The 26474-nt window shown below is 40.2% G+C and overlaps 1 protein-coding gene across 4 annotated transcripts in view; it reads right to left on the reverse strand.

The window, feature by feature from the left end:
* The window catches only part of MEIS1 (Meis homeobox 1), a 152815-nt gene that overhangs the window by 19097 nt on the left and 107244 nt on the right, over positions 1 to 26474 (reverse strand). For all 4 annotated transcript variants that reach the window (XM_083495244.1, XM_083495245.1, XM_083495246.1 and 1 more), the window contains one exon: positions 14312 to 14388. In XM_083495244.1, coding sequence (XP_083351370.1) covers positions 14312 to 14388 — 77 coding nt within the window. The remainder of the gene's footprint in view (positions 1 to 14311; positions 14389 to 26474) is intronic.

Genomic DNA, 26474 nt, shown 5'->3' on the forward strand with positions numbered 1-26474 from the left:
GCTTCCAGGAAGCTCATGGGCCAGAAACAGCCCATGGGCCTTAGGTTGCTGACCTCTGAACTAAACCATAGTTTTACTTAGTATATTGTCTGAACCCAGGCTCATAGTTTATCTCCTCCAAATCTTTGCTCTAGCTTGTGGTTTGATTGGACCGAGACAAACCATGAGCCTGGGTTTGGGTGATATGCTAAGTCAAACCATGGCTTAGCTCACAGCAACAGGACCAGAGAAGCAGCAAATAAGCTATGATCCCCTCTCTCAGAACCCCTACATCTGCACTAAGCCATGGTTTAACCAGGCTACATTGTTGCAGCAATTACAATTGATATTAAAGGATCATATTGTTACACGCTTCCATTATAATTTTTAAAGTATACATTATTTACACTGGATCATGTTGAGGACCCTCAAAAGTGCTTCCTTCCTACATGCTCTGTTTTGTTTCTATGAAGACAAAATTGCTTTATCCAGCGAGGAGGCAACATCTGCCCATTTTTAATATTTCAGGCTGACTTTTTAACCACTCAAAATGCAGTTTCTTTTATGTAGGCTCAGCCTGAAGCAAGTTTATGATGTAAGTGAGAGAGAGGGTCTCTGAGGGAACAGTTCTCTGTTCACTGGCATTTCAATTCTCAATGGCTAATCACTACACAGCAGTCTCAATAACTGTTGGCACAAAATAGGTGGAGATCAGGTCTCTCTAAGCACAAATATGCCAGGAAGACTTGTTCCAGATACCAGCTACTCTGCAATATTATACTCTGCCATGCTTTTAAGACTGGTTTTTGTTATTGCTTAATTAGAAGGATTCTATTCTTGATTTTTTGCAAATGTGGTAGAGGGATGGCACTACAATAATGAATATTTTTATACATTCTGGATTTAGACAAAAGAAATGAAAGGAATAATTCTGTTCTGTACTCCTAACAGACCAGAATAAAGACACTGTAAAAACATCCGGGGGGGGGGGGGGAGAGACAAAGAATTAGAGTATGTTTGAAAAGAGAGTTTTAATATTATCTCTATGAAACTTGAAAGCAGATCAGCTATGGAATATTATTCACATTCCTACCACTGTCTGGTCCCTTTACCTTTACCACTGTTACTATCATGAAAAGAGATAAAATGCTGAAGGAAAAATTAAGTCTAGGTTCCAGATTTTAATGTGTAAACTTTTACATACTGTATATCACAGCTGGCATATATGTGTATATACTGCAGATGTGATTACTGATAGGAGGAAGGTAATGTCTCCTTCCTTATAAATGTGTTTCTGTAAGAACAGATTTGTACATCTAACTGTTTTTGGTTTATATGTTAAAATAATTAGCTACCTATTGCTAATACAAAATGGAAAAACCTCAACAGTAACTATGTCATGAATCCTCAAGCCCTTTATTATTTCCAACTTTAAAATGCAGTTTATAGGACTGTGGCACCTCTGTCCCTGCCATCTTTAAAAAATGCAAATTACTTATAAAGTACCTATTTCATTATAAATACGTATTTTGGTCTAAGCTGTTCCTCAATAATGTGTGTGTGTGTGTGTGTGTGTGTGTGTGTGTGTGTGTGTTCCTGCAATTGCTATGGCCATTATGGTCAAAACACCAACAATAAATGAAGCATGACCCCCATTTTTATAAAGTACATCAGTAACAGAATTAAAGAATTCAGAAAGGATCCAGTAGCTAAATGTTGGCCTAACACATGTATTCATTCTATAGACAGGGGGAAAGGACAGGAGCCGAGATCATAAACCCACTGGCGGAGGAAGAGGAGTGCGGGGGGAGCACACCGCCCCCAGCAGCGCGATCCGGTGGGGTGCCATCGTGGCTGCCCCTCACCTGTGCTGGACGCCACGCCCCCGCAGGCGGCATGCCATGCCCCAGGATGCACGCCGCACCCCTGTGAGCGACGCCCCGTGACATGCACTAGCCCCGCCCCTCCTGCTCTCTGCCCCCCCCCCCGGTGCTGGAGCATGAAGCTCCACCACTGCATAAACCTTACTGTTGTCTTATGCCCAAGAATAAAGGTGCACATTGATGTTCAACTCACAGTTCAATCCTATGCCTATCCAGAATTAAATCCCACTATGTTCAGTGGGATTTAATCCCAGGTAAATTTCATGGGACTGCAGCCTCAAAGAGCCTTCAAGTACTAGTGAACCAGTATCCTCATCTGCAGTTTATATTTTCCTAGCAACACTACAGAGTTTTGCATTCCCCCTGGCACTACCCCCTGATTTAAAAAAAAAGAGAGGAGTCAAAGTGAATTATTTCTTAGAACTAACTGCTTAAAGCTACTTCCTTGCTTAGAAATACAGCAAATCACAGAAATTAACTACAGCTTTAGTTCAACAAAGTTTTGGCTTCCGTCAACCTGCTAGATTTTAAAACAATCATTTGGGAATTAAGATCACAATTTTATAATAATAATAATAATAATAATAATAATAATAATAATAATAATAATTTATTTATACCCCACTCATCTGGCTGGGTTTTCCCAGCCACTCTGGGCAGCTTCCAACAGAATATTAAACAGAATAAAATTTCAAAAATTAAAAACTTCCCTAAACAGGGCTGACTTCAGATGTCTTCTAAAAGTCAGAAAGTTGTTTATTTCCTTGACATCTGATGGGAGGGCATTCCACAGGGCGGGCGCCACCACTGAGAAGGCCCTCTGCCTGGCTTTAGAACACTGGGGGGATAGACAGAGTTTTCATTTGCCATACAATGAGCATTAGATGTACGAGAAAGATTAACATATTTATATTTATTTATCTTTATAGAAGAGCTTCATATATTATCCTCTGTGTTGAGGCCATAAAAGTGTTAGTTTTCAGTCTGCAGATCTAGTTTCTATATATATCTTTATATTTTACATCACACTTTGCTAGAGAGTGCCTGTCAAATCAACTGCTTCCCTACTAAGCTAAGCTATCTTTTTTGTTCTAGATCAGAAACCAAAATAATAGCAATTTACTGCTCTAAATTGCTTAGTTTGGGTAGGGTCATATGCGTAACCTATAAACAGACATATTAAATATGCAGTGGCAGTTAAAAGTCTTATTAATTTACTGGCTTCTCAGTTTTAATCTTGGGTTTAACCTATGTCTACCAGGGGTCTCCATCCTTTTTTGGACCAAGGGCACGCTTGGAAATCTGAGAAACTGTTGTGGGCACCACCACAAAATAGCTGTCAATAAATCTTCCTTCAGCCAAAGACATGGTTGAAGAGGAACCTTTCCACCTAGTTCCTAAAGGTGTATAATAAAGGCCAGGTAAGGCTTCCTGTGGAGAGCGTTCCACAAATGGGGACCCACTGCAGAAAAGGACTGTTCTTGTGTATGTAGAATGTAGAATAATAATGATAATAATAATAATAATAATAATAATAATAATAATAATAATAATAATTTATTATTTATTATTTATACCCCGCACATCTGGCTGAGTTTCCCCAGCCACTCTGGGCGGCTCCCAAGCAGTGTTAAAAACAGTACAGCGTTACATATTAAAAACTTCCCTGAACAGGGCTGCTTTAAGATGTCTTCTGAATGTCAGGTAATTATTTATCTCTTTGACATCTGATGGGAGGGCGTTCCACAGGGCAGGTGCCACCACTGAGAAGGCCCTCTGTCTGGCTCCCTGTAGCCTCACTTCTCGCAATGAGGGAACCGCCAGAAGGCCCTCAGCGCTGGATCTCAGTGTCCGGGCAGAACGATGGGGGTGGAGACGCTCCTTCAGGTATACTGGACCGAGGCCGTTTACGGCTTTAAAGGTCAGCACCAACACTTTGAATCGTGCACTTTGAATGGAATGATAGTTTCTAAACACTTATTATCCACATGACTAAATGGACTAGTGGGTGTTCACTTTTCCTTACAGAGCAACAGCATGCATGCTTTTTCCTACTAAGGAACAATAGCTATGGGGGGGAAATAGTTAAGCACAAAACAGCTTTCACAATTTATATCGCGATACATATTGGATTTCAGACTAACACTTCATCCTTCAAACTATTTGCCCAGCTTGCCGTTAGTTCTCTGGGACTATTGAAATAATAATTCTAGCAAAATACTTTTGACTGGTTTCAATGATTTCTTTTGGCATTTACCCCACAGTTTTTAGCTACCAAGTTCTTCTGCCTGCTTCCAGTCAAGAACAGAGAAACAGACCACAGATGCAAAATGAGCATGACAGTTAAGGTAGGAGGCATAAAAATTAGCTAAGACTTACTGAATACATAAATATGGAAATCTGTTTGCAGCCACTGTACCATGTGCATTTAGAGGACCTGATTTTACACACATATTTTGAATGGGCGCAATCCAGCCAAATTTAGGTTTTTGTAAACCTTACTAATTTCAGGCATGTGGTTAATTCTCTCAGTGAATCAAATAAGGGTCTGAATTTGGGTTGCATCATGCCAGATACTTTAAAATACCACAATGATTTACTTTCATGGAGCCTGTGAACTAGAATTTTTTTTAATTTCATTTATGAATCGCTTCCTATGAGGCATCCTGAAGTGCTTTACAATGTAATACAAACATATATTAAACAGTTACATACATAAAACAGGTAAAACAACTGTATGTGCACACACGCACACAGCACCACATACATCAAATCAAGTCAAGTCCAATCCAAACAGGTACCAACTGGTAGATAAGCAGATACCTAGATAAATGAGATAAAGTGATATATTTTTGAAAAGCTACCCGCTTGCATGGTAGCTTTTTAGTTTTGGATTTTGTTTCGCAGAGCAAATATTATGTGACATTATACTGCCTTTTATATTATCATGCATTATTTTCTCCATCTGTCTTTCTTGTTTCCCCACCCCCAGTTCTTTCCCCTGTCTTTTTTTACTATATTGGGAAAGCAACCCATAGCTAAATGTTTAAACAACATCTGCAAGGGCATTATTAAATCATGCCTGAGCATGGGAAAAAAGCAGACCAACCCTTGAAACATGACGATCCCTGATTGATTTTAGATTGCTCAAGTCGGAGAGTATAATTTGGGAAGGTTTTAACATTTATAGCCAAGTACTTGTGTTTATTGTAACTTTGATTGCTCATAAAAGTATCCATGTTATCACACGGATTCACAACTCAGCATGTCCGCTTAACTGTAACATAAGCAACAGCAGAGTGATCTAAGAAAGTCAGATGCATATTTAACCAACCTGCCTGGTACTAAAAAATTAACCTGAATTGTCGTTTAGCCCTCAGATCCTGGCTGTGCATAGCGACTGCAATCTCCTTTCATGACTTTCCCATGGTAACAGCAGGAATCCTCAGACCCAGGGGCCAAATGCAGGCCTCTATTTGGCCCTTGGAAATCTTTCCAGCCTACACTCTCCTCAAGCCACACCCTCATTGAGTGCTTTTGCTTGGCTGGATGTGTCCTTGATTCCTCTTGCTTGCTTGAAAGTGTCTCTCTGTGTGTACAGAAATCTGACTTTCACACAGCTGGAATGTAACCTACTTCACAAATTTAAGAGTCATGCGCATTGTTCTACCAACTTTTGCATATACCCCGCCCACCAGCGGAATGTGGCCCCTGGAAGGTTTCTCACAAGGGAATGTGTCTCACTGGTTGAAAAAGAGCTCCCTCCCTTGCATTAGGAAGAACAATTGCTGAAGTACCGCAGCATCAGCCAGCCTTGGAAGAATTGAAGATCAGGCTTAAAATTTAGCAAAGTAAAATGAAAAGGTACACAATGCCAGATTTCTCTAGATGCAGTTCACCTCTGGCATACTGAAGTCAAGCTACGCCAGGAGTTGTTAACCTGGTCCCTACCGCGCACTAGTGGGCGCTTCAGGATTCTAGGCGGGCTGTAGGGGGTTCTACGGCACAAGCAGTGCTCCTTCCACCGAGCACTGGAGGGCAGTCAGGAAATTTTGCCATCAAGAAAGATGCATTAGTGGGCGGTAGGTATGAAAAGGTTGACTACCCCTGAGCTACATGATAATTATAGCCAACTCAAGTGTTGTGACAAAATCCAGGCTGGAGGAATCCATGGCACCTGCTTTTTGCAGCGGCTAGAATTATCTGAGAAAATGGACAAGATGTGCAAGACAGCAGGCTGGCCACTGGTATGGCACATCTTCCACATTAAAAGTCCTCCACAGGTTGTTGTTTTTTGCGACAAGGTTCCCCAGGGCAGGTTCCTTAGATCCTGGGAACAAGCCAAGGTTGCTAACTTGAATAAAATGGGGGGGGGGAGGGCAGGTGAGCTCCATCCCACATAATCAATCACATGATGCTGTGCATGCACACCATTTGAATGGCAATGCCCATCAACTTGGGGTGGGGGCGGTGTTCCCCTCAAATATTTTATTGGGGGTGACAAAGACCCCTCAGCCCCTAGCAGCTGGCTCCTATGGACCAAGCCACTGTGCCAGGATGCAGAAAGCAGATTGTTAAGAATATAAGCAGGTTATGAGCAAATCAGATATTAGTTAGGATGTAAAAGGTTTGTGGGGAACTAAATTGTCACCAGCGTGGTCTTGATGGATTTAATACCAAATATATGAAATATCCATTTGGATTATTGATAAAGAATCCAAGGCTATCCATGCTAGGCCTATGAATGTCCCATTTCTACCATCTCCCCATAGTGCTCACTAATACACGTTTCAGAAGAAGCTCTAATTCCAGGGGCAAATGCTTTGTGGCTCAAAACCACTATGGTTTCGTATTGTATGCTTTAATTGATTTCATGATATTATTTTCAGGTTTTACTGCTTAGAGGTTTTATCTTTTTGTACATAGAAAGGTGATTTACTAATCTCTAGCTATAATCTTAAATTATAGTATGCTGCTTATAATCTTAAAGTATGCTGCTTTTTAAAATGATCAGGATGGTCTTGGTTTAGGCAATCTTGAGTAAAACCAATGCAAATTCTCATGTCCACTGAATAAAACAACAAGGATGTTCTCAGTAAATTAAAGTACGTAAGCAATATTAAACTTAGAAACATCCAAAATATGTTACAAGAAATCATGTAAACATTTTCAAGAAGCATTATGAAAAACTCTCTTTTTTGCAGAAGCACCATAAAATCTGGCATTCCTAGTTTATTTCCAGTATCATGCTACCAAGACATGAGTTTGGGTTTTTCATACACACTTCACATATTCCCACATGTTGTGTTGCTGCCAATAATTCATGACTGATCTACACCCAGGCTGCCCTTCAGCATTTCATTTAATTTCTGCAACGATGATTTACAATGACTCATCATTAATACAAAAATGTGTGTTAACAAGTTTTGAAAGATCTAAAAAAAGAAGACATTTCCTTAGAGTTGTGGCTGAACGACTTATGAACCAATTGAATAAAGAGAAAGCAAACCATAAATGATAGGTTAGCTCTCCCCTAGTAGCAAACAAGTTTAAGAAAAAATATAAACTTACAGAATAGCTATTTGTATGCCTATTATTTCCACAGTCCCTAATCTTACATATAAGACTTTTCACTGTGTCCAGTTATTTCAATCACACTTAGAAGTAGTCAAAGCAGCCCAGCATCATCTGGTGGATAGAGACCTGAAATATACTCAGAGTCGCAAAGTGATTTCATGCTCTTTATTCAGCTCATAGTGGTGAGGAGGAATGAATGAATGTCCCCTCGCAGTATCTGCTTTATATACATTATTTACACAATGGGCTGCACATGATTGGCTAATTCCAGAATTCTACTGTAAGCCAATCAGGTTGTGGATTCACTTCTATCTGGAGCAGGATTGGGTGGTTCCTGCCAACCAATCATACTGCTGCATTGTTCTAGGACCAATCAGACTGCTGCATTCTGAATCCTATTGTTCTAGGACCAATCAGACTGCTGCATTTTGGATCCTATTGTTCTAGGACCAATCAGACTGCTGCAGTTTGGATCCTATTCAACTCAGTACTTTCCCCCTCTGCACCAGTGCAGACAACTGCTGAGCCCTAGCAGCACCCAGGCATAGCCAAGATCCAGACAGCAAGTGCCTAAGTTGTCCCCAGCTGCTGCAGGGGAACCATCACAAAAGTTTCCAGATAGAAGAGAAGAACTGGCATGTTTAACAGAGCCTCTGGGCTTTGCTCTGTCCCAATCCTAGGGCTCAGTTGATACCTCAGTGAGGTAGAGTTGCATCAGCTCAATGTAGCCTGACCACAGTTCTCTCTACGCCTGTTTCACTCCTGTGCTATGAACCATATGTTCAGAGCAGGTGGGCATAGATTTGGCCACAGAAGCTGCATATTTCATGCTCCTAGACTAGCAGCAGGTAAAGTTCAAATCCCACTTGTGATGGATCTTGGGCATCCCAATGTCTCAAACTTAGTTCTCTATTAATAAAACAACAAGGTCATCTTCAGGGATTTGTTAGGCATTTCACGTCACATATAGCAGTGTTATACATAAATGACCAATAGTAGTTATACCTTCCTCAAATGAAATTTTGATTCACTTGTTCCTTCATTCCTCATATCATGCCAGCTATTTTTGAAGCTATCATATGGAAGCCTACTATGTCTTTGATTTTCTTTTGAACTAACAGTGGAATCAAAACAGCAAAATGTCACCCCGATACACTCAGGCTTTAAGCACATGCTTAATTAATTCTCTTGTTTTGAACCACTGTGGTGGGACAATAAGCAGCACAACCTAATTGCAATTCCATGGGATATTTCTTATGTTCTGTTTTCATCCTATGTGCGCTTGCGCACTCTCTCTCTCTCTCTCTCTCTCTCACACTCTCTCTCTCTCTCTCTCTCTCTCTCACACACACACACACACTCTATAAATACATACCTGAAACAATGCCAAAGTAAAATGCTTCAATGATAATAAAATTTACACAATGGTTTAAACAGTTGAAAGAACATCACATACATTATCTTGTAATCCTTACAACAACCTGCAAAGTATGTCAATATCATTATCCTCATTTGCAGATGAGGCTAAAGCTGAGAGAGATTGGATTGCCTAAACCACCATACAAAAAAGTCAAACCTGGGACACCTTGCAAGTAAAGACACCTAAATGTATATGTGTATACAAATACAGACACACACAAATAATACACCTATATTTTTGTTTTACAGAAGTGATACTTAACATCTTAAGTCAGGGGACAGGAGCTAAAGGGGCTCAGGGACTGTTTGTAGACTGCAGAAATCTGATTCTCCTGCCCCCATTTTAAGAGCCTGAGAGTCACTGAGAGGGAGGGACTGGCCTTGGGAAGGTTGATGTTGTTGCAGAAAGACAAGTGGATCCCCCAATAAGGAAACTGCAGTGTGTTGTCCAGAACCACAGTGCAGAATCCACAGGCTCTCAGGAGCTAGCCAAAATAATTTCAGGGGCTAGATGTGTCACACTGACAGCATTTTGCTGCCAGCAGGCCCATCCCTGTTCAGAAACATCCTGTGTCATTAAAATGCACAAATTACATTTTAGGAAGCTATCCTAAACCACATCTGTTCCCCCCAGGATATTACATGTTAGTCATACCCACCATTCGTAATTGTTGATAAAATATTATCTATGTTTAAAATCTATTCTCACAGGCTAGAATCATTCACAGGCTCCACCTTGCAAGGTTCTCAGAATGTGACTTCTAATAAAAGCTGATATAAACAAACACATGGCGAATATATACTTCTAGGCCAGTCTAGGAGGATGTCTGCAATGGTTAACAAGCAGAGTCAAAGAAGCAGTTGTAGGCAAGGATTGACATCTTATCCAAATGAGGAGAACAAAAAGGAACACAAACTTTGGCTAAAGATGTGCAGGCAGACAATAAGAGATGCAAAAGAAGGATTTGTTAAAAATATAAAAGCCAGCAACAAACAATTCCTTAAATATCAGTAAAAGAAGACTGGCTAGAGAGGCAGTTGGTGCTTTGGATAACAAGATAATCAAGGGAGGAGCATAAACAAATTACAGAGAAGTTGAATGAATCACTGGCATCTGTTTTTACAGTGGAAGATATAGGGCAGATCCCTCTGCCTGCACTAACTTTCACAGGAAAGGAGTCTGAGGAACTGAGGCAAATAGTGGTGAAGTGAGAACAAGTGTTAGGCCTTACTGACAAAATAAAAAATGACAAATCACTGGGTCTGGAATGGATAGCATGTGAAATTGCTGATTTTCTAACAAAAATATGTAAATTGCCCCTAAGCTAACCAACCTGGAAACTGGTCAATGTAACAACATTTTTTTAAAAAGGGATCACAGGAGATCCTGGAAATTTTAGGCTGGTTAGCTTAGCACAGGGTTCAGCAACCTAAGGCCCATGGGCCAGAAGCAGCCTGTGAAGGTAGTTTGACCGGCCCACGAGCTCCCCCCCCCAACTGAGCTGCCTGCTCACGCCCTGTGCTAAACCAGCGCAGCGCAGCACGGGGATTCGCTTCCGTGGCACCGAAGCTCACGTCTATGCAGATATTGAAAATTGCAGGCGCGCATGATCCAGCCCAGGCAAGATAAACCTTGCTGACCCTTGGCTTAGCATGTGTTCCAGGAAAACCAGTGCCTCACTGAGCATATAGAACAGGGTCAGCAAACTTTTTCATCAGGGGGCCGGTCCACTGTCCCTCAGACCTTGTGGGGGGGCTGGACTATATTTGGGGGGGGAATGAACTAATTCCTATGCCCCACAAATAACCCAGAGATGCATTTTAAATAAAAGGACACATTCTACTCATGTAAAAACACACTGATTCCCGGACCTTCCACGGGCTAGATTTAGAAGGCAATTGGGCCAGATCCAGCCCCCAGGCCTTAGTTTGCCTACCCATGATATAGAAGAACAAGTCTTGCTGAAGGAGAACTAGGATGGCCTCTGCAAGGGTAAGTTCTTTAAATGTGTAAACAAGCATACAAATGTGTAAACAAGCATACAGCTTTTGACAAACTACCTTACCAAAGACTCCCAAAGATGCTTAGTAGTCATGAATTAAGAAAAGAGGCCCTTTTGTAGATCAGGAACTGGTTAAGCAACAGGAAGCAGAGAGGAGGAATAAATGGTCAGTTCTCCCAAGGGATGAATGTGGGAAGTGGAGTCCCCCAACAGTTGGTATTGTGATCTATACTCTTTAACTTGTTCATAAATAATCTAGAACTAGGGGTGTGCAGTGAGATAGCCACATCTACTGATGATATAAATTTATTCAGGGTGGTTAAAACAAAAATAGATTGTGAGGAGCTGCAAAAGGATCTCTCCAAATTGAGTGAACGGGAAAGGAAATGGCAAATGCAATTCAATGTAAGCAAGTTCAAAATGATGTACATTGAGTTTCTAAAATGGCGCTGTAGGTTAAACCACTGTGCCGCTTGGGCTTGCCGATCAAAAGGTTGGCGGTTTGAATCCCCACGACGGGGTGAGCTCCCGGTGCTCGGTCCTAGCGCCTGCCAACTTAGCAGTTCAAAAGCACACAGTGCAAGTAGATAAATAGGTACCGCTCTGGTGGGAAGGTAAACGGCGTTTCCGTGCGCTGCTCTGGTTTCACCAGAAGCAGCTTAGTCATGCTGGCCACATGACCCAGAAAAACTGTCTGCGGAAGCGGACAAACGCCGGCTCCCTCGGCCTGTAAAGCAAGGTGAGTGCAGTCGTTCGTGACTGCACTTAATTGTCAGGGGTCCCTTTACCTTTACCTAAATTTCACATATATGCTCAAGGGGTCAACTGACAGTGACCAAAAAGGAATGAGACTTGGTACTGTAGTGGATAGATCAATGAAGGTGTTGACCTAGTGTACAATAGCTGTCAAATTCCAGGTTAGAGATCATCAGGAAAGGGGTTGAAAACACAGCTGTGACTATCACAATGCCATTAAGCAAATCTTTGAATACTGTGTACAATTCTGGTCACCTCACCTCAAAAATTGTATCAAAGAACTGGGAAAGTCTCGGAAAATGGCAATCAAAATGACTGAGGGGATGAATCAACTCTCCTAAGTGGGAAAGTTACTGCAGTTGGGGATTTTCCTTTAAGAGAAAAGGCAATGAAGGAGAAATGAAAGAGGTATATAAAATTATGCAGGATGTGGAGAAAGTGGGAAGAAAAACACTTGTCTTCCTCTCACATAATACTAGAACTTGGGAACCCAATGAAGCCTTATATTGGAAGATTCAGGACAGATTAAAGAAAGTACTTTTTTACACAGCTCATAGTCTATGGAATTCCCCCCACAGGTGGTTGGCCACCATCTTGAATAGCTTTAGAAGAGGATTTGACTAATTCATGGAAGATAAGACTACTTATATGGAAGACAAGGCTACTAGCCACAATGGGCCTGCTTTTCCTCCACTGACAAAGGCAATAAGCCTCTGAAGCAGTGGTTGAGAATTGCAAGTTGGAGAGAGTGCTGTCCGACTGAGGCTAGGGACAATGGGACTTGTAGTCCAACAACATCTGGAGAGGACCACAAGCTGGCCACCCCTGCTTTAGACTTTCAGCAGCATAGTTTAAATATCCTTGTGTCATTCATACTGTAGCCACATGTTCCTACTATGGTCATGATTCAACCAAAGTTAACTAACCTCCACTGAGTTCAGTGAAATAGATTTTAGTATGCGGTTAGTTCTTGATTTAAAATAAAGGGGAGGTAAATGTAGCTTCACCTCATCTGGATTGGGTCAAATTTTGGGGCCCACAGGCAAGCAAACCAAATACATTTCTCATAATATCAGAAGTATACACCCCCCCAAGTTTCTCTTATTTGCAAAATTGCGTACAAGATTGAAGGACAAACGTACTAAGACACAGAGGCAATATACATTAGTAAATCTGCATCAAGTGTGCTTTCATATTATGATGTCCTTATTAGTGATTAATACATATATATATATTCTAATTATTTGAGAATATTTAAACATGGTATTATAAAAATATATCAGGACGTGCAATTCAATATACAAAGCATTCTGTGTTTTTCATTATTCAACACATTTAAAAGGCTACAACAAATAGATCTCCCATGACTGCTGTAAGGTCACAGAAATTGATAACCCTTACAAGCTATATTATGGGAGTCTGCCTGTGTCTCACAGATAGTGCACTTTGTGAATTAATCCTCTGAAGGCAAATATATTGTAAGTAGCTTGTTATCTCCAAAGTACTAAATTGAAGAATACATGGGATTATATTGACAGAAATTACATTTTCTGTAATGGGGTTTAATATATCTGAAACGTCTCCCATCGGTCCCTAGTCACACTCTGACAGAGAAAGGTTGGTTAATGCAGGTGCAGTAAGGCATCAAAACCAAATTTATTCACTAAAATGGATTAGGCCATGTAATTAAAGCTTCAGCAATATTAATCTCTGACACTTACTGAATAATATAAAATACTTTTGTCTAGAAACTGGCCCTCTCCCATTTCTCCTCTCCCCTACCCCACCAGGCTTTGAGCTTGCTGTGGACATTTTCTGGATATTACTTCAAAGAGGGTAAGGTTTCCACATCGTAAACACTAATCAAAAAATATTAGGACAATTAATTAGATACACTTAATTTTACACTGCATTAGATTTCAGTATGCTCCAGATATAAGCCTTGTTCTGGTATACAGTGTGAAACCTGCATTTCTGTGCAAAACATATGGCAATACATTAAATCATTTTTTTTTAAATGGTGATCTTTTTGCTAACTTAGGACCCATGTAATCAGAAACAGCAAAAGCTTAATATTTTTAAGGAGCCTTTTTTTTCTTTCTCCCAAAGCAAGATTTGGGGCAGATTTGTTTCAGGTTGTTCCCTTTTTATGCTGTAAAGCAATTTTAGAACCAGCTTTCTCACATCATGGGTGTGGTCCCTTGCTCAGTTTGCTTAACTTACATTGACTTTAATGGGATTTAAACAGCTTGTATGCTGTGTCGCAAGAGCCGTGAACACACTTTAATACAAATCAAGCCAGAATGAACCGATGACTATAGAAGAACTATAATAATGGTTAATTTATTTGTAATTTCCTAGCAATAGAGAAATTGACTGCTCGAAAGGTGACCTAAAATAGATCCATTCTAGCCAGGCATCAGGCGCCACACAAATAGTTATACATCGAAATCTAACTATTTCCCAAGTTATGAGAAAGCAAATATCTATAATCCTGAAGGAGTAGAAGAACCCTGAAGGAGTAAAATAACTAGTTCCCCTAGCTGAAAACATCACTGAGGCGATGCTGGTTTTGTACCCATAAACTAGCAAAGAAATGTAGGCTACTGCATCATCTCAATGCAAACCATTAGCTGCAGGCTGCCAGAGGCTGGAATACTGATTGTGTGCAAACATTAAAGCACAATTACTTACCAATTGTTCACTTGAAGTATTGTGAGCCCCGTGTCTTGTGCCAACTGCTTTTTCTGTTCTTCTGAAGGGTAAGGATGCTGTAAGATACCAAAGTATATGTACATAAATATTATATATACATACATTAAACGATAATTTTATCAGCTATCTTAGTTGAATCGTAAAAGTGCAGTATCTATAATTAAAGACAAAAATGCTGAGGTGTGTCACTCTCATAATTATTAATGGGCTACTACATCATATAATTAATGGCAGTAAAAGACAAGCCAATTATAATGATTAGTGAAGTGTAGAAAGAGCTGCTTAGGATACAAGCAAGTACTTTTGACACAGAGGGAGGGTAGTTGCAACAGTAGCACAAAGTTCCAACTCTTGTTTGACAGAATTACATACGTTATCATTTTCTGTATTTTGCACAATACTTGTTAAAAATATGTGCAACAGTCCATACTCTGATTTTATACTAATATGAGGCCTGCATCTTACTGGCAAACATTAACTTTGCTTATGAATTTTGTTCTAATGAACCAACCCAGCTACCAACTTTTGATCAAAATACTTGTGTTTTATGCACTTAAAGTGTTAAGCTCAATTGTAGTCAAGAACAAGGGCAATCATCAACTCAGAAATTCAACTTCTGCTGTGAGGATTTCAGCTTTCAGTTTAGAAAATGCCCTCTCATCACATTATTTTACTTCTGCATAGCTTTATGCCATATTTATGCATGGGGCTTTTAATCCTTTGATCAAACTGGGACTCCTAAACAGGGGTTCATGGATCACCAGTGGTTCCACATTGTGTCTGTGGGTTTGTAGTTGACAATGAGAGATGACATATCCTTCATAATAAGTATACATATTTATTTTATATATTTTATTGCTGCTTTCATTTCTTATATGTAACTGAAATAGCAATGCATAAAATGATACATACACACACATACATACATAGAAATGCAGTTAATACTATACAGCATCTAGCACAGTGCATTACAACAACAGGCAGAAAATTCTTTAAATGGTCTAGCAAGACCCTTATCAATTTTGAAGTGATGCATTGAGTTGGGATCCACTGTATTAAAATATTTCTGGACTTTCAGTATAAACACCACCACACCAGGAGGCTCTCAGAATCAAAACTGACTAATCTATTCTGGCCCACTTCATTAAAAACAGGAATTCAGCTCACTGTAATTTAGAATGCTATCCGCTGTCATCTTAATTCACATAATTCGCAAGACTTTCAAAATAAAATTAGATAATGATTGGGAGCTTTCTTCATGTATTTTCCCCAAAATAAATCAATATTGTGGGTCCCATAAACATTTCAAATATTATTTGTTCCATTACTGCTCCGTATTATTTGTTCCATATTACTATCCCAAGTAATTTTTTGGTGTTGCCATGGCTGTGATAATCAGTGCAGTGTGTGTCCATGTACTTCTGCTTCATATCACACACAATACATTTCTCCACATCATCCTGGGGTCACATACCTGGGAACAGTTTGCATGAAGTGAGGTTGGGAAAGTGAAAATGACAATGTGAAGCAAGTGGCAACGATACCCCTGTGCAGCCACATGGCAGGCATCAGCAGGGAACTGAGCAAAAAAGCATTTGCTGGGGCCTAAGGACTGCTGTACGAGCCACTATAGAGCCCCACTAACACCTTCCCTGTTATTGCACACATGTGAAGTGATCTCCCATATCCATTAGCCAGCCTTTGGTTCAACACATGCAGGTATAGTTTCCATAAATATATATTAAATCAGATTCATTGCCCTGGAAGCCCCTTTCCCTAACCTGCATTGGTTACACACTGGGAAGAGAAAGCGTATTATTCTTTCTCAAGGGCTTCTTCTTTTCCACGCATCCATGAACAAAATGAAGCTAGGAGAGCCCCCAGATAGCCTCTTGCCCAAGGGCCCGCAAAATCCTGAACAACTTCTGCTTTGGAATTTACTTCCAAGACAAAACCAAAGATAATGTTGCAATGTGAGAGAATCGATGTGGAGTCAACTAATAAGAATAAACCAGACGGGGGAGGTGCTCTTAAGCTACACTTTAGCGTTGGACAAAATTAGAAAGTTATCCGCAAATGATTTTTTATAAAACCCTCAATTTCAAGTACCATTGTAACTTAACTAACACTTTCAACATCAAGTAAACACGCTGAGAAATGTTTGCTTTTATATTTTACAGAAAGAACGAAAGAATGTGGACATTTTGGCACTTTTCACTGTGTTTATGCCTGTTTTGACTCTACAATTACAAACAAGTGGTCAGTTACAAACAAGTGGTCTTGTGCTATATCCACCTTACTTTTTGGCAGATCAATTTATAAAATGAACCTATGCAACGTTTTAATTCTGACCATCCAAATAGTGAGGGGCCTTTGTCCTAATTGTACCTATGATTGCAAAGACCTACATATTAGGTGCACAACAAGGTAGGTCTGGTGGTATTTACTATGCACTATGAGGGTTGAGATCCCCAATCTACCCTGTCTGTCAGTTACAATGGCTTTCTAACACCTTATCTGGGGATGTGCCAACATAGTTGACTGAGAAATGCCTAAGACTGTATTCTTGTGAGTTAGTTCTCAGACTCTCTTCTATCAGGATCCGTTGTCTCTACCTACTTCTGTTCTGTAAAACACTTAGCATAATATGGCAGGTAATGGACTCTGCTTCTAGCACAGCAGGAATAATCCCTCCAGCTACATCAATGCAATGCTTCGATATGAGTTGCTAGGTTGTAGCCTTGCCAGATTGTGATGTTACACACTGTACTATCATTCTAGTCAGGGAAGGGCCATAGGTCAGTGGCAGAACATTTGCCGTGCATGCAAAAGGTCCCAGATTCAATAATCAGTATTCCCTGGCTAAGACTGGGAGGGATTCCTGCCTAAACCCTAGAAACCCACTGCCAGCCAGTGTAGGCAGTATTGAGCTGACTGGGTATATTGCGGGTTCTTGTGTTCCTAGACATTGTGCCTTTTCTGATAATTTATGTAGGGATACAGTAGCTCTCAAAATTGTTTTTCACAACAAATTACCCTAAGTAACCTCTAATGTTGTTTTCAAATGCTTGCTGTTCAGTTTGTTTACCATTTTGTTTACTTAGGTTTAACTCTTTATTACCTCGATGTAACAACGAACACTATTTCTCTTTCTTATTTTGCTTTATACCTTGCATGTGATCTGACTTTACGTAACCAAGCAAGCTGTGCCTAATTCTATGCAGGAGCAAGAATTTTTAGCACAGCCTCGAGCTATGGGGATTGAGAAGTCTGTCGCCAATAAGCAATTTTCAATTGTTCTGGACTTTTAACAAATAGACAAGAACAGATAAAATTAGCCATTAGAATAATACAGCTACTGTAAAAATCAAAATAAAAAACACCAATTACCAGAAGCATCTGAAAAAAATATGTTAAACTATGGTATATTTATGGTCATCTGATTCTTCACCCCCACCCCCTCTGGTTATTGGCTTAGTGTAGCAAAAAAATGTTCAGTTTCATGAAAAACCTATAATTGCTATAATCACATGAAAGCCATGACTTCATGTAGATAATCTCTCCCAGAAAAAGTTCACTATGAGGTTGAGTTGAAAAGAATTACAGTATGTTTCAAATACCTGAAAAATTATGAATCTCCATTATAAGCTTTTTGCAGATAGCACGAATGATTCCTTATAAACTAAGAATAAGAAACAAACAAACAAACAAACAAACAACAAGCACCATGGCAAAGAATCAACTTGCCACAGGCTAGGCTGCTGTAAAAACATTCAAAACCTTCTTATATTTCCACCCATGAGGCTAGTAAGGCACATGCTACAGGCAATAGCAGACAGAGCATTGCAACAGAGGAAAGAGTAAGAACCTGATAACTGTCATTTTAATAAAATAATAAAATAGGAAATTCATTTTCCACAATTGCTGACAATTCTCTTTTAATCTTTTTAGCAATAACTACTATCTTTCCACAGCAGCATCTCATACATTTTTTAAAAGAACAAAAAAAAAAAAACCTTGAAAACCAGTCAATAATTAACATAAGCACTGATTTCGGCTAAGAAGTATACTTATCACCAAGATCACTTGGGGATATGAAAAGAGATTGGGCCACTGCTCGATAAACAGTGACTTGAGATCTTTACTTTTGTTGTGTACATTAGCCTCATACCATTATCTCTTAAAAGCTTAATTATTTGCACACAATTGATCAAGATGGGAATTTGAGAAAGGATATGTTCAAGCCTCTGGGAAAGCTGTAACACATTAGGAGAGCAAACAAAATTACCTTTAGATCTTACAATAAGAATTAACGATTAGGACCACATATAGGGCAGAGCAGTAGCCTGAGCTATCTTTCTGGAGTGTTTTCCATTTGATCTGCATTAACACCTCCAAATGAGTGAAAGCCATAAAACAGTGATTATGTATGGTGAGGCTTATGCTCCCTTCCTAGAATCCAGCACACATTTATATTGGAGGAATGCAGCTTACCTTTCATAGCTAGGGTCAAAGGGGGATGGGAAGAGGCTCAGATTGCAGGTAGGCATATGAGCAAATTCAGACCAACCAGCCTTGCGATAGGATTTTGATACAAGATCTATTGTTTTACAAAGCTCTTGCATGTTTATAAGGGCTGTAGTTAGCAGCAATATGCTGCTGCTACTATACCAAACAATAAATTCAACAAACATGTTCTTCAACCTTATACAGATAAATCCAATGTGTGGATTCCTTGATACCATTAACGTTTTAGAATGTGTCATATTCAATTGCTATATTCAAGAAGACTAAAAGAATACTAAAGATGTTCTCAGGGTCGTACTACACATAATGTACAAACAACTGTTAACTGTATTCAAATGGCCCTTTTTGAAGAGTAAAAGCTGATTTGCTGATTGTAGGCATTATTATCCCCTTTATTGCTGAAGGGGAAATAAAACTGAAAACTACTAGCCTCCAATACACTTAGTGAGGTCATGGCAGAGGCAAGATTCGAAAAGAGGATTTTCCAGAAAAGAATGCCATCACAGCTCACCTCAATATTCTACTTGAATATTCTACTGACTGCTATTAAGTTTTCCAATTAACTTAACCATGGCTAACATATCAAAAGCATCTTCTCTTTCCTGGATGAATTCACTGCCCCTTCCCTTTACAGGTAGGTAGCCGTGTTGGTCTGCCGTAGTCAAAACGAAATAAAAAAATTCCTTCCAGTAGCACCTTAAAGGTAAAGGTAAAGGGACCCCTGACCATTAGGTCCAGTCGTGACCGACTCTGGGGCTGCGGCGCTCATCTCGCTTTATTGGCCTATGGAGCCGGCGTACAGCTTCTGGGTCATGTGGCCAGCATGACTAAGCCACTTCTGGCGAACCAGAGCAGCGCACGGAAATGCCGTTTACCTTCCCGCTGGAGCGGTACCTATTTATCTACTTGCACTTTGACGTGCTTTCGAACTGCTAGGTCGGCAGGAGCAGGGACCGAGCAACGGGAGCTCACCCCGTCGTGGGGATTCGAACCGCCGACCTTCTGATCTGCAAGTCCTAGGCTCTGTGGTTTAACCCACAGCGCCACCCATGTCCCTTAGTAGCACCTTAGAGACCAACTAAGTTAGTTCTTGGTATGAGCTTTCCTGTTCATGCACACTTCTTCAGATACATTGAAACAGAAGTCACCAGACCCTTATATATAGTTCCAGTTACAGATAGGTAGCCGTGTTGGTCTGCCATAGTCAAAATAAAAAAATTCCTTCCAGTAGCACCTTAAAGACCAACTAAGTTAGTTCTTGGTATGAGCTTTCGTGTGCATGCACACTTCTTCAGATACACTGAAACAGAAGTTGCCAGATCCTTCTATATAGTGAGAAGGTGGGGAGGGGTATTACTCAGAAGGGTGGTGGGAATGGGTGATTGGCTGATAGGTGTTGACAACTGTTAATGGCTGTAACTGGTTTTACAGGAAAAAGATGAGATGGCTAAAAATAGCTTTATCATGTATAATGAGATAAGAATCCAATGTCTCTATTCAGACCAGGTCTCTCCATGGTTTAAAATTTGGTAGTAAGTTGCAATTCAGCAACTTCTCTTTCCAGTCTATTACTGAAATTCTTTTGTAATATGACAGATACTTTGAGATCTTGTATAGATCCTGGGAGATTGAAGTGTTCTCCTACTGGTTTCTCTGTCTTGTGATTCCTGATGTCAGATTCCTGATGTCCCTTTCCTGTTCAACATTAATCATGGTGCAGTGTTGTGTCTGTACTATGCTGATCTGCCTTCAGAGACTAATGGAATTCAAGGGATTCTTGGGAGATTGCCCCACTGATGTCACCATGATGTCAGGTGACCAAACTTCAAAGGAAAGACTGGGGGGGGGGGGCTCTTGAGTGGAACCAATCCTAGTGGGTCTTGCATTTAATGAATTTTTAAAAAGGAGTTTAATACAAACTCCCACCTGCCAAGGAACTAGCAGGAGCACACCATAATACTCCTAATTGTTGCTTTACAGCCATGTATTTACTTGCCCCACAGCTGATATCAAATCTTTGGGTGACAAGGGTGTCAAAGGCTACAGGACTGCAGAGAGAAGCTAAATGAATTCTTCACATCCGTTTTCACAGTGAAGGATGTAGGAAAGATCCCTCTGCCTGAGCTAACTTTCTTAGGAGTAACAATGGTCAACATTTAACCAGAATTTGAAAAACTGAGATAATCTCTCCCTCCTCCCATGCAAATTTCTCCCTCCCTTCCCTTTTCCATGTTAGCTATACAGGCAACAACCAATTTACACATGGCAAAAACAGTCCTAAAAGAGCCCAGAAAGGGCAAAAAAAAAAGGTCCAAAAGCAGCACCTGGCTATCTCACAAGCCTTACACTGACCATTGAGGCCTATGGAGAGTTGGAGTTTGAGCATGGGGGTTTAGAGGGAGCGAGCGATTGTTGTGAAGTTCAGTGGAGTTTGGTGTCTGGTAATACTGCTGGGTTTTTTAAAGGGGTTTCCAAGGGCTTCCTGAGGTGTAGAGGGTGTTTGCAAGCTTTTCCAATGGTGTTTGAAATATACACCATTTCATTTAAATGTGAGGTGCTTCTGAATGTAACCCCTGTGCAAATAGGGAGTTGCCTGTACTATGCTGTACTATGGAAAAGGGGATGGAAAATTTCCATGGGGGAGGGAGGAATAAGAGAGCGAAGCATTAGCCCTCTGAATGTTCCTGATCTTTTAATCATGAATAAGAAAAATATATATATATTGCATTTGGCCTCAGTTGCAGCTGTATGACTATATTTCAAGCCACTCAGTGATTGCCCAAATAAAAACTACATTAACGTAATTTCCCAACAATATGCAGATAAGGCAGGTGTTCCGGTTCTCCAAGGTAGCCTATGAGAGGCTTAAGGAACAGGGATAGCAAAACCTTCTCTGCCTTCCTGCTCAGTGCCACTGAAGTAGTAGGGGGCAACTACTATTTGCGCTCACTGCTTCCATTTCTGTTCTGCAACATAAAGTCCCTATGCCATCCGCCACAGCATTCTGAATTACAGCAGTAATTTTAACACTAATAAAGAAATCAAAGTGACAGAAGAGTGTAATTTTCTACTATGCATTATTTTTGCAGTTTAATACTATTACTTAAGGAATTGCTATCTTGACATGAAGGCATTTTTAAACAGTGTGGTTATTTGGTCTAATCCGCCTCCCGCCCCAACACTTTACTATAATCAGTAAGTAAAGCAGCAAACAGTAAAAATGCAGCAGGGCTATATTCAGACTTATATCTTTATCCCACAGTTTCTCCAAATGCACTCCTTTCACAAAATTTTCAAGCAAATGTGTATTTTAGGATAGTGATATATTATCTTTTCCATCTTGATAACCAAGTGGCAATAACATTCCCAGACCTAATACCTTGCCCAGCGCAATGCCTCATCGTTATGGCTATAGAATATTTGCAAGCCAGTCCATGGGAAAACTGTTGCTATGATAAAATCAGACTAAGTTATCTCCTTTCAGACTCTAGGTTAATAATTCCTTTTTGGCACGGAGCGGCTTCTTTGCCCAAGCTGAAAAAACAAAAAGGAGCTGCAAGTTGTAGTTTAAAAGAATGAAAGCAAGCATTGGAACAAGCGACCTAACATGAGCAGGACTGGAAAATGTAAAAAAAGGAAAGCCCTTCATCGAAGCAGTGTGGGGAGGAGCGATTAGTAGTAGCATTTTTTCTAAGAGTTCTGCCTTGCCCACAATAAACTTAACACATTCCTAGAATATGGTTTGGAGATTTTTGTTACATGTCTTGTTACCTCCTGTCACAGCCTGCATCCCCAATTAGGATTTTGAAGTATACATAATTATAAAAAGTTAAAATGGTTCTCCTTCCTCCCTAATTCTCTTGTTTGAATGCTGCTGTTTCAGCAACATTGCAAATATTAACATTAACTGACTAGTGTTCTGTGTTCAATTAAAACTAGGTGTTCAATTAAAACATTCACAAATTTGAAGCATGCTATTTTGGAAATCAATGTAAATTTTCATCCTGCTTAATCAAAACTTCTTTTGCTCTACAAAGCAAAAATAAGGGAACAATTTTCTTCATGGGCTTTGCATTTGGAGTGTGTAAATAGTCAAAATTATGTTGATACAAAATACATTTATGGCGTTTTTAGAAACATCACAATGCTTTCTTACTCCTCTTTTCAGCTTTATGAATTACTTTTACTGTTTGAGTGAAACCTTTTCTGTCTCCTGACTGCATATTATCAAAGAGACACTTTGTGCCTCTCATTTGCATTACAAAAGCAGGGCATGGTGTAGTCTAAGAACATAGCTTGAATTTATAGTAGTCGAGTCCTTGCATCCCCACACATGCTGGAATCAAAAAGAACAACTAGAGCAACTGCAGTGGCAAAGTAGCCAAAAATGTTTGGAACACTATAAGTGAAGTCACAAGATTTCAGCCTGCTTTCTTAATTTTCAATTAGCATCATTTGATGAGAAAAACCTATAAAGAAAAAGGCAGTTGAAACCACAGCTTGCTGTTCTCCCCCCTGACCCTGACCCCCACCCACACAAGCCAGTATGCTGAAAGGCCTGCAAGATGCACTTTATATTATGCTGTGATCCTGGCCCTGTAGATCAAAGATGATCCATTAAGAAGATGTGTAATTAATTCTGTTCTTAGAAGACAATAAACTGTCCATCCAGGAGAAAGTTATTTATTTATTTTATTTATATCCTTGCTGTCTCGTGGCAAAGAAACCAAAGTGTCTAACAATTCAAAACCAGTGAATAACTATGAAATTTCAAAGCAATAAACAGACAGACAAATGGACAACAACAGAAATAGAAGCTGGGGTGACATATGCAACCATTGCAGCCCCAACAAGGCAATCCACTCAGCAGGCAGATCAGTAGGCACAGCCCCACTGCAGCAGCAAGAGGGTGAAGCCAAACAAATGGTCAGCTGTCAGGCTTTAGCCAAGCATCTAAAAACACTCTGTGTTGAGGGCAAGCAGCCCTTCTTAGTGAGTGCATTCCATGAAGTAGGCACTAGCAGCATACCAAAAAGACGCTGCTCCATGGCCAGTGTGCACAGACTCCAGTACCATACCCATAGCAGGGAGTGATCCCTGATGGAATATTGTTGCTTTCAAGAGACAAAGGAATGCAGCAATGAATTGACATCTTCCTTTCAGCTTGCTAATCAGAACAACAGAATCTCTCATGCGATGCCTCCAGCAAGAGGATGCACCGAGTGGGGCAGAGTAGAGCCAGTAAACTCAAAAGCTGAGCTCCCATAGTCTTGCAGAAACCTACTTCTATTATAAACCACATAAACACGTCCAGTGAGTCAAAGACATTTCTACAACCATTTTCATTCAAGTCCCTTCATAAGAATACAATAAGAGCCCTGCTGGATCCAGCCAAAGACCCATGTAGTCCAGCATCCTGTTAGACTCTCAGTACCCAACCAGATGGGAGTCATGGGTGGCGCTGTGGGTTAAACCAGAGCCTAGGACTTGCCGATCAGAAGGTCGGCGGTTCGAATCCCCGCGACAGGGTGAGCTCCCGTTGCTCAGTCCCTGCTCCTGCCAACCTAGCAGTTCGAAAGCAGGCCAAAGTGCAAGTAGATAAATAGGTACCGCTCTGGCGGGAAGGTAAACGCCGTTTCCGTGTGCTGCTCTGATTCGCCAGAAGTGGCTTAGTCATGCTGGCCACATGACCTGAAAGCTGCACACCGGCTCCCTCGGCCAGAAAAGCGAGATGAGTGCTGCAACCCCAGAGTCGACCACGACTGGACCTAATGGTCAGGGGTCCCTTTACCTTTACCCAACCAGATGCCCATTGGAAGCCTGCAAACAGAACCTGAGTGCAACAGCACTCTCCCCACTTGTGATTCCCTGCAAGGGGCATTTATTCAGAGGCACCCCCTCCAACAGTGGAGGCAGAACATGGCCATTGTGGGTAGTCAGGTAACAAATGTATTGGACTAGCCCTGAATTGCAGCAGGTATCATTCTTGAAAAACATACCGTACGATCATTTGTGAAAATTAGCTCAGCTGATCTCATGAAGATGCTAGAAAATACTGCCTTGAATCTCCCTAACTATTACTGTTATTATTTGACAGACTAGCTTGCTAGCTGTGTATATAGAGGGGGAAAGACAAAGGACGATGAATGAAAGAGGAAGAACTTCTTCTCTGCACCCAACATTTTGTCTCTGACTGTAAAATGTAGTTCATGAGAAAAGGTTAAAGAGGGCTGCTTTTCCCCTCAGATTGCAGTCTGTATCACATTACATATTGGTTTATTATGCGATTCTTTAATCATCTGAACAGTTTCAGATGATCTGAAATCAAGATGGAGCCTTTTCAGTTATTACAATTGAATTTGTATCAAGCCCCCATGTGTTGAAACCTGATTGGCATTTTCCTGTGCTATGTGACTTGTGAAGTATTTGAAAAGCATTTAACTACCTAAGCATTAAGTGACATACCATATTTTGTTAATCCAGTATCACAGTAATTGCACTACATATTAGATTTAACATTTTATTATATAATACAGCTCAGTGATGAACCTTCCCTTTCTGAGATTCAAGTTTTATGACGCTTTACTAATAACAAGGAATCCAAGGGTTTCCAGTGGAATAGTCTGTACATAAAGTATATTAGTCTGGTGTATTGGAGAAGTGCACCTAAAGGACATGAGAAATTATATTTGTATCATAGTAAAAAAATAGAGATTATATGCAAGAGACTAGCAATCGTGTTACTGATCTTCCCGTCTAATTATACCTACTATTAAAATGAGTTTAAACTGTGTGTTTAATTAAACCAAGTTTTTTCAAAAGAAAGCTACCTTGGGACCTTGAAAGATATTAATAAAAATATACAGAAGGAAACTGTCCTTCCCCAAACTAAAACTGAAGAGGCCCTTAACTGCTATAAAAGTAAAAATTCACATAGCAACTTAATTCCATAAAAGCATCTGTACTGGTTTTAGTCAAAGTCTGAGACAGATTTGTTGAGGCAAATATTTCATAACTGAAGTCTAGTTCTTTGCTAATACTGAAATGTTTTATCTCATTTAAACAGTTTTTAAGCAGGTAGTCTTGAATATGCATCACCATCTTTGGTAAAATAATAGCAGCATGGGCCATAGCCCTCCCCTTTCACTAGCTTCTGTTTATTTTTCTCTGCTTTCCGTCCAACTCTATTCTTTGCTGAGTATTTCGAGTTTCCTTCTTGGGTAACAAGCTCTTGGGCATGCCTCATTGGGCAACAAGATTACAGGAACCTAAGGATAAGGGTGTGCACTCAGTTCAACTGGTTTATGTGCAGAAAATACAATCACAGGCTTAAAAAGGAAACATGGATGGCATAAATCCAATATGGACACATTCTCCAATTCATTAGTTTCCTCCTTCCTTGTGACGGACAAATGCAAGTTTCTGACACTCAGAACTGCTTCATTTCTTCCAACATGGATGGATTACGTAATGCATTATGTGTGGGACTGCCCTTAAAGAGGACCTGGAAGCCCCAGCTACAGCAGAACTCAGTTGCTAGAGTTTTGACTTGTATACACAGAGTTGTTCATACTGTGTTACACCTCTCTTGAAAGATCTGCAGTAGCTACATTCT

This window comes from Podarcis liolepis (genome assembly GCF_965112155.1).
Source record: "Podarcis liolepis genome assembly, chromosome: 3".
Taxonomy (NCBI): Eukaryota; Metazoa; Chordata; class Lepidosauria; order Squamata; family Lacertidae; genus Podarcis; species Podarcis liolepis.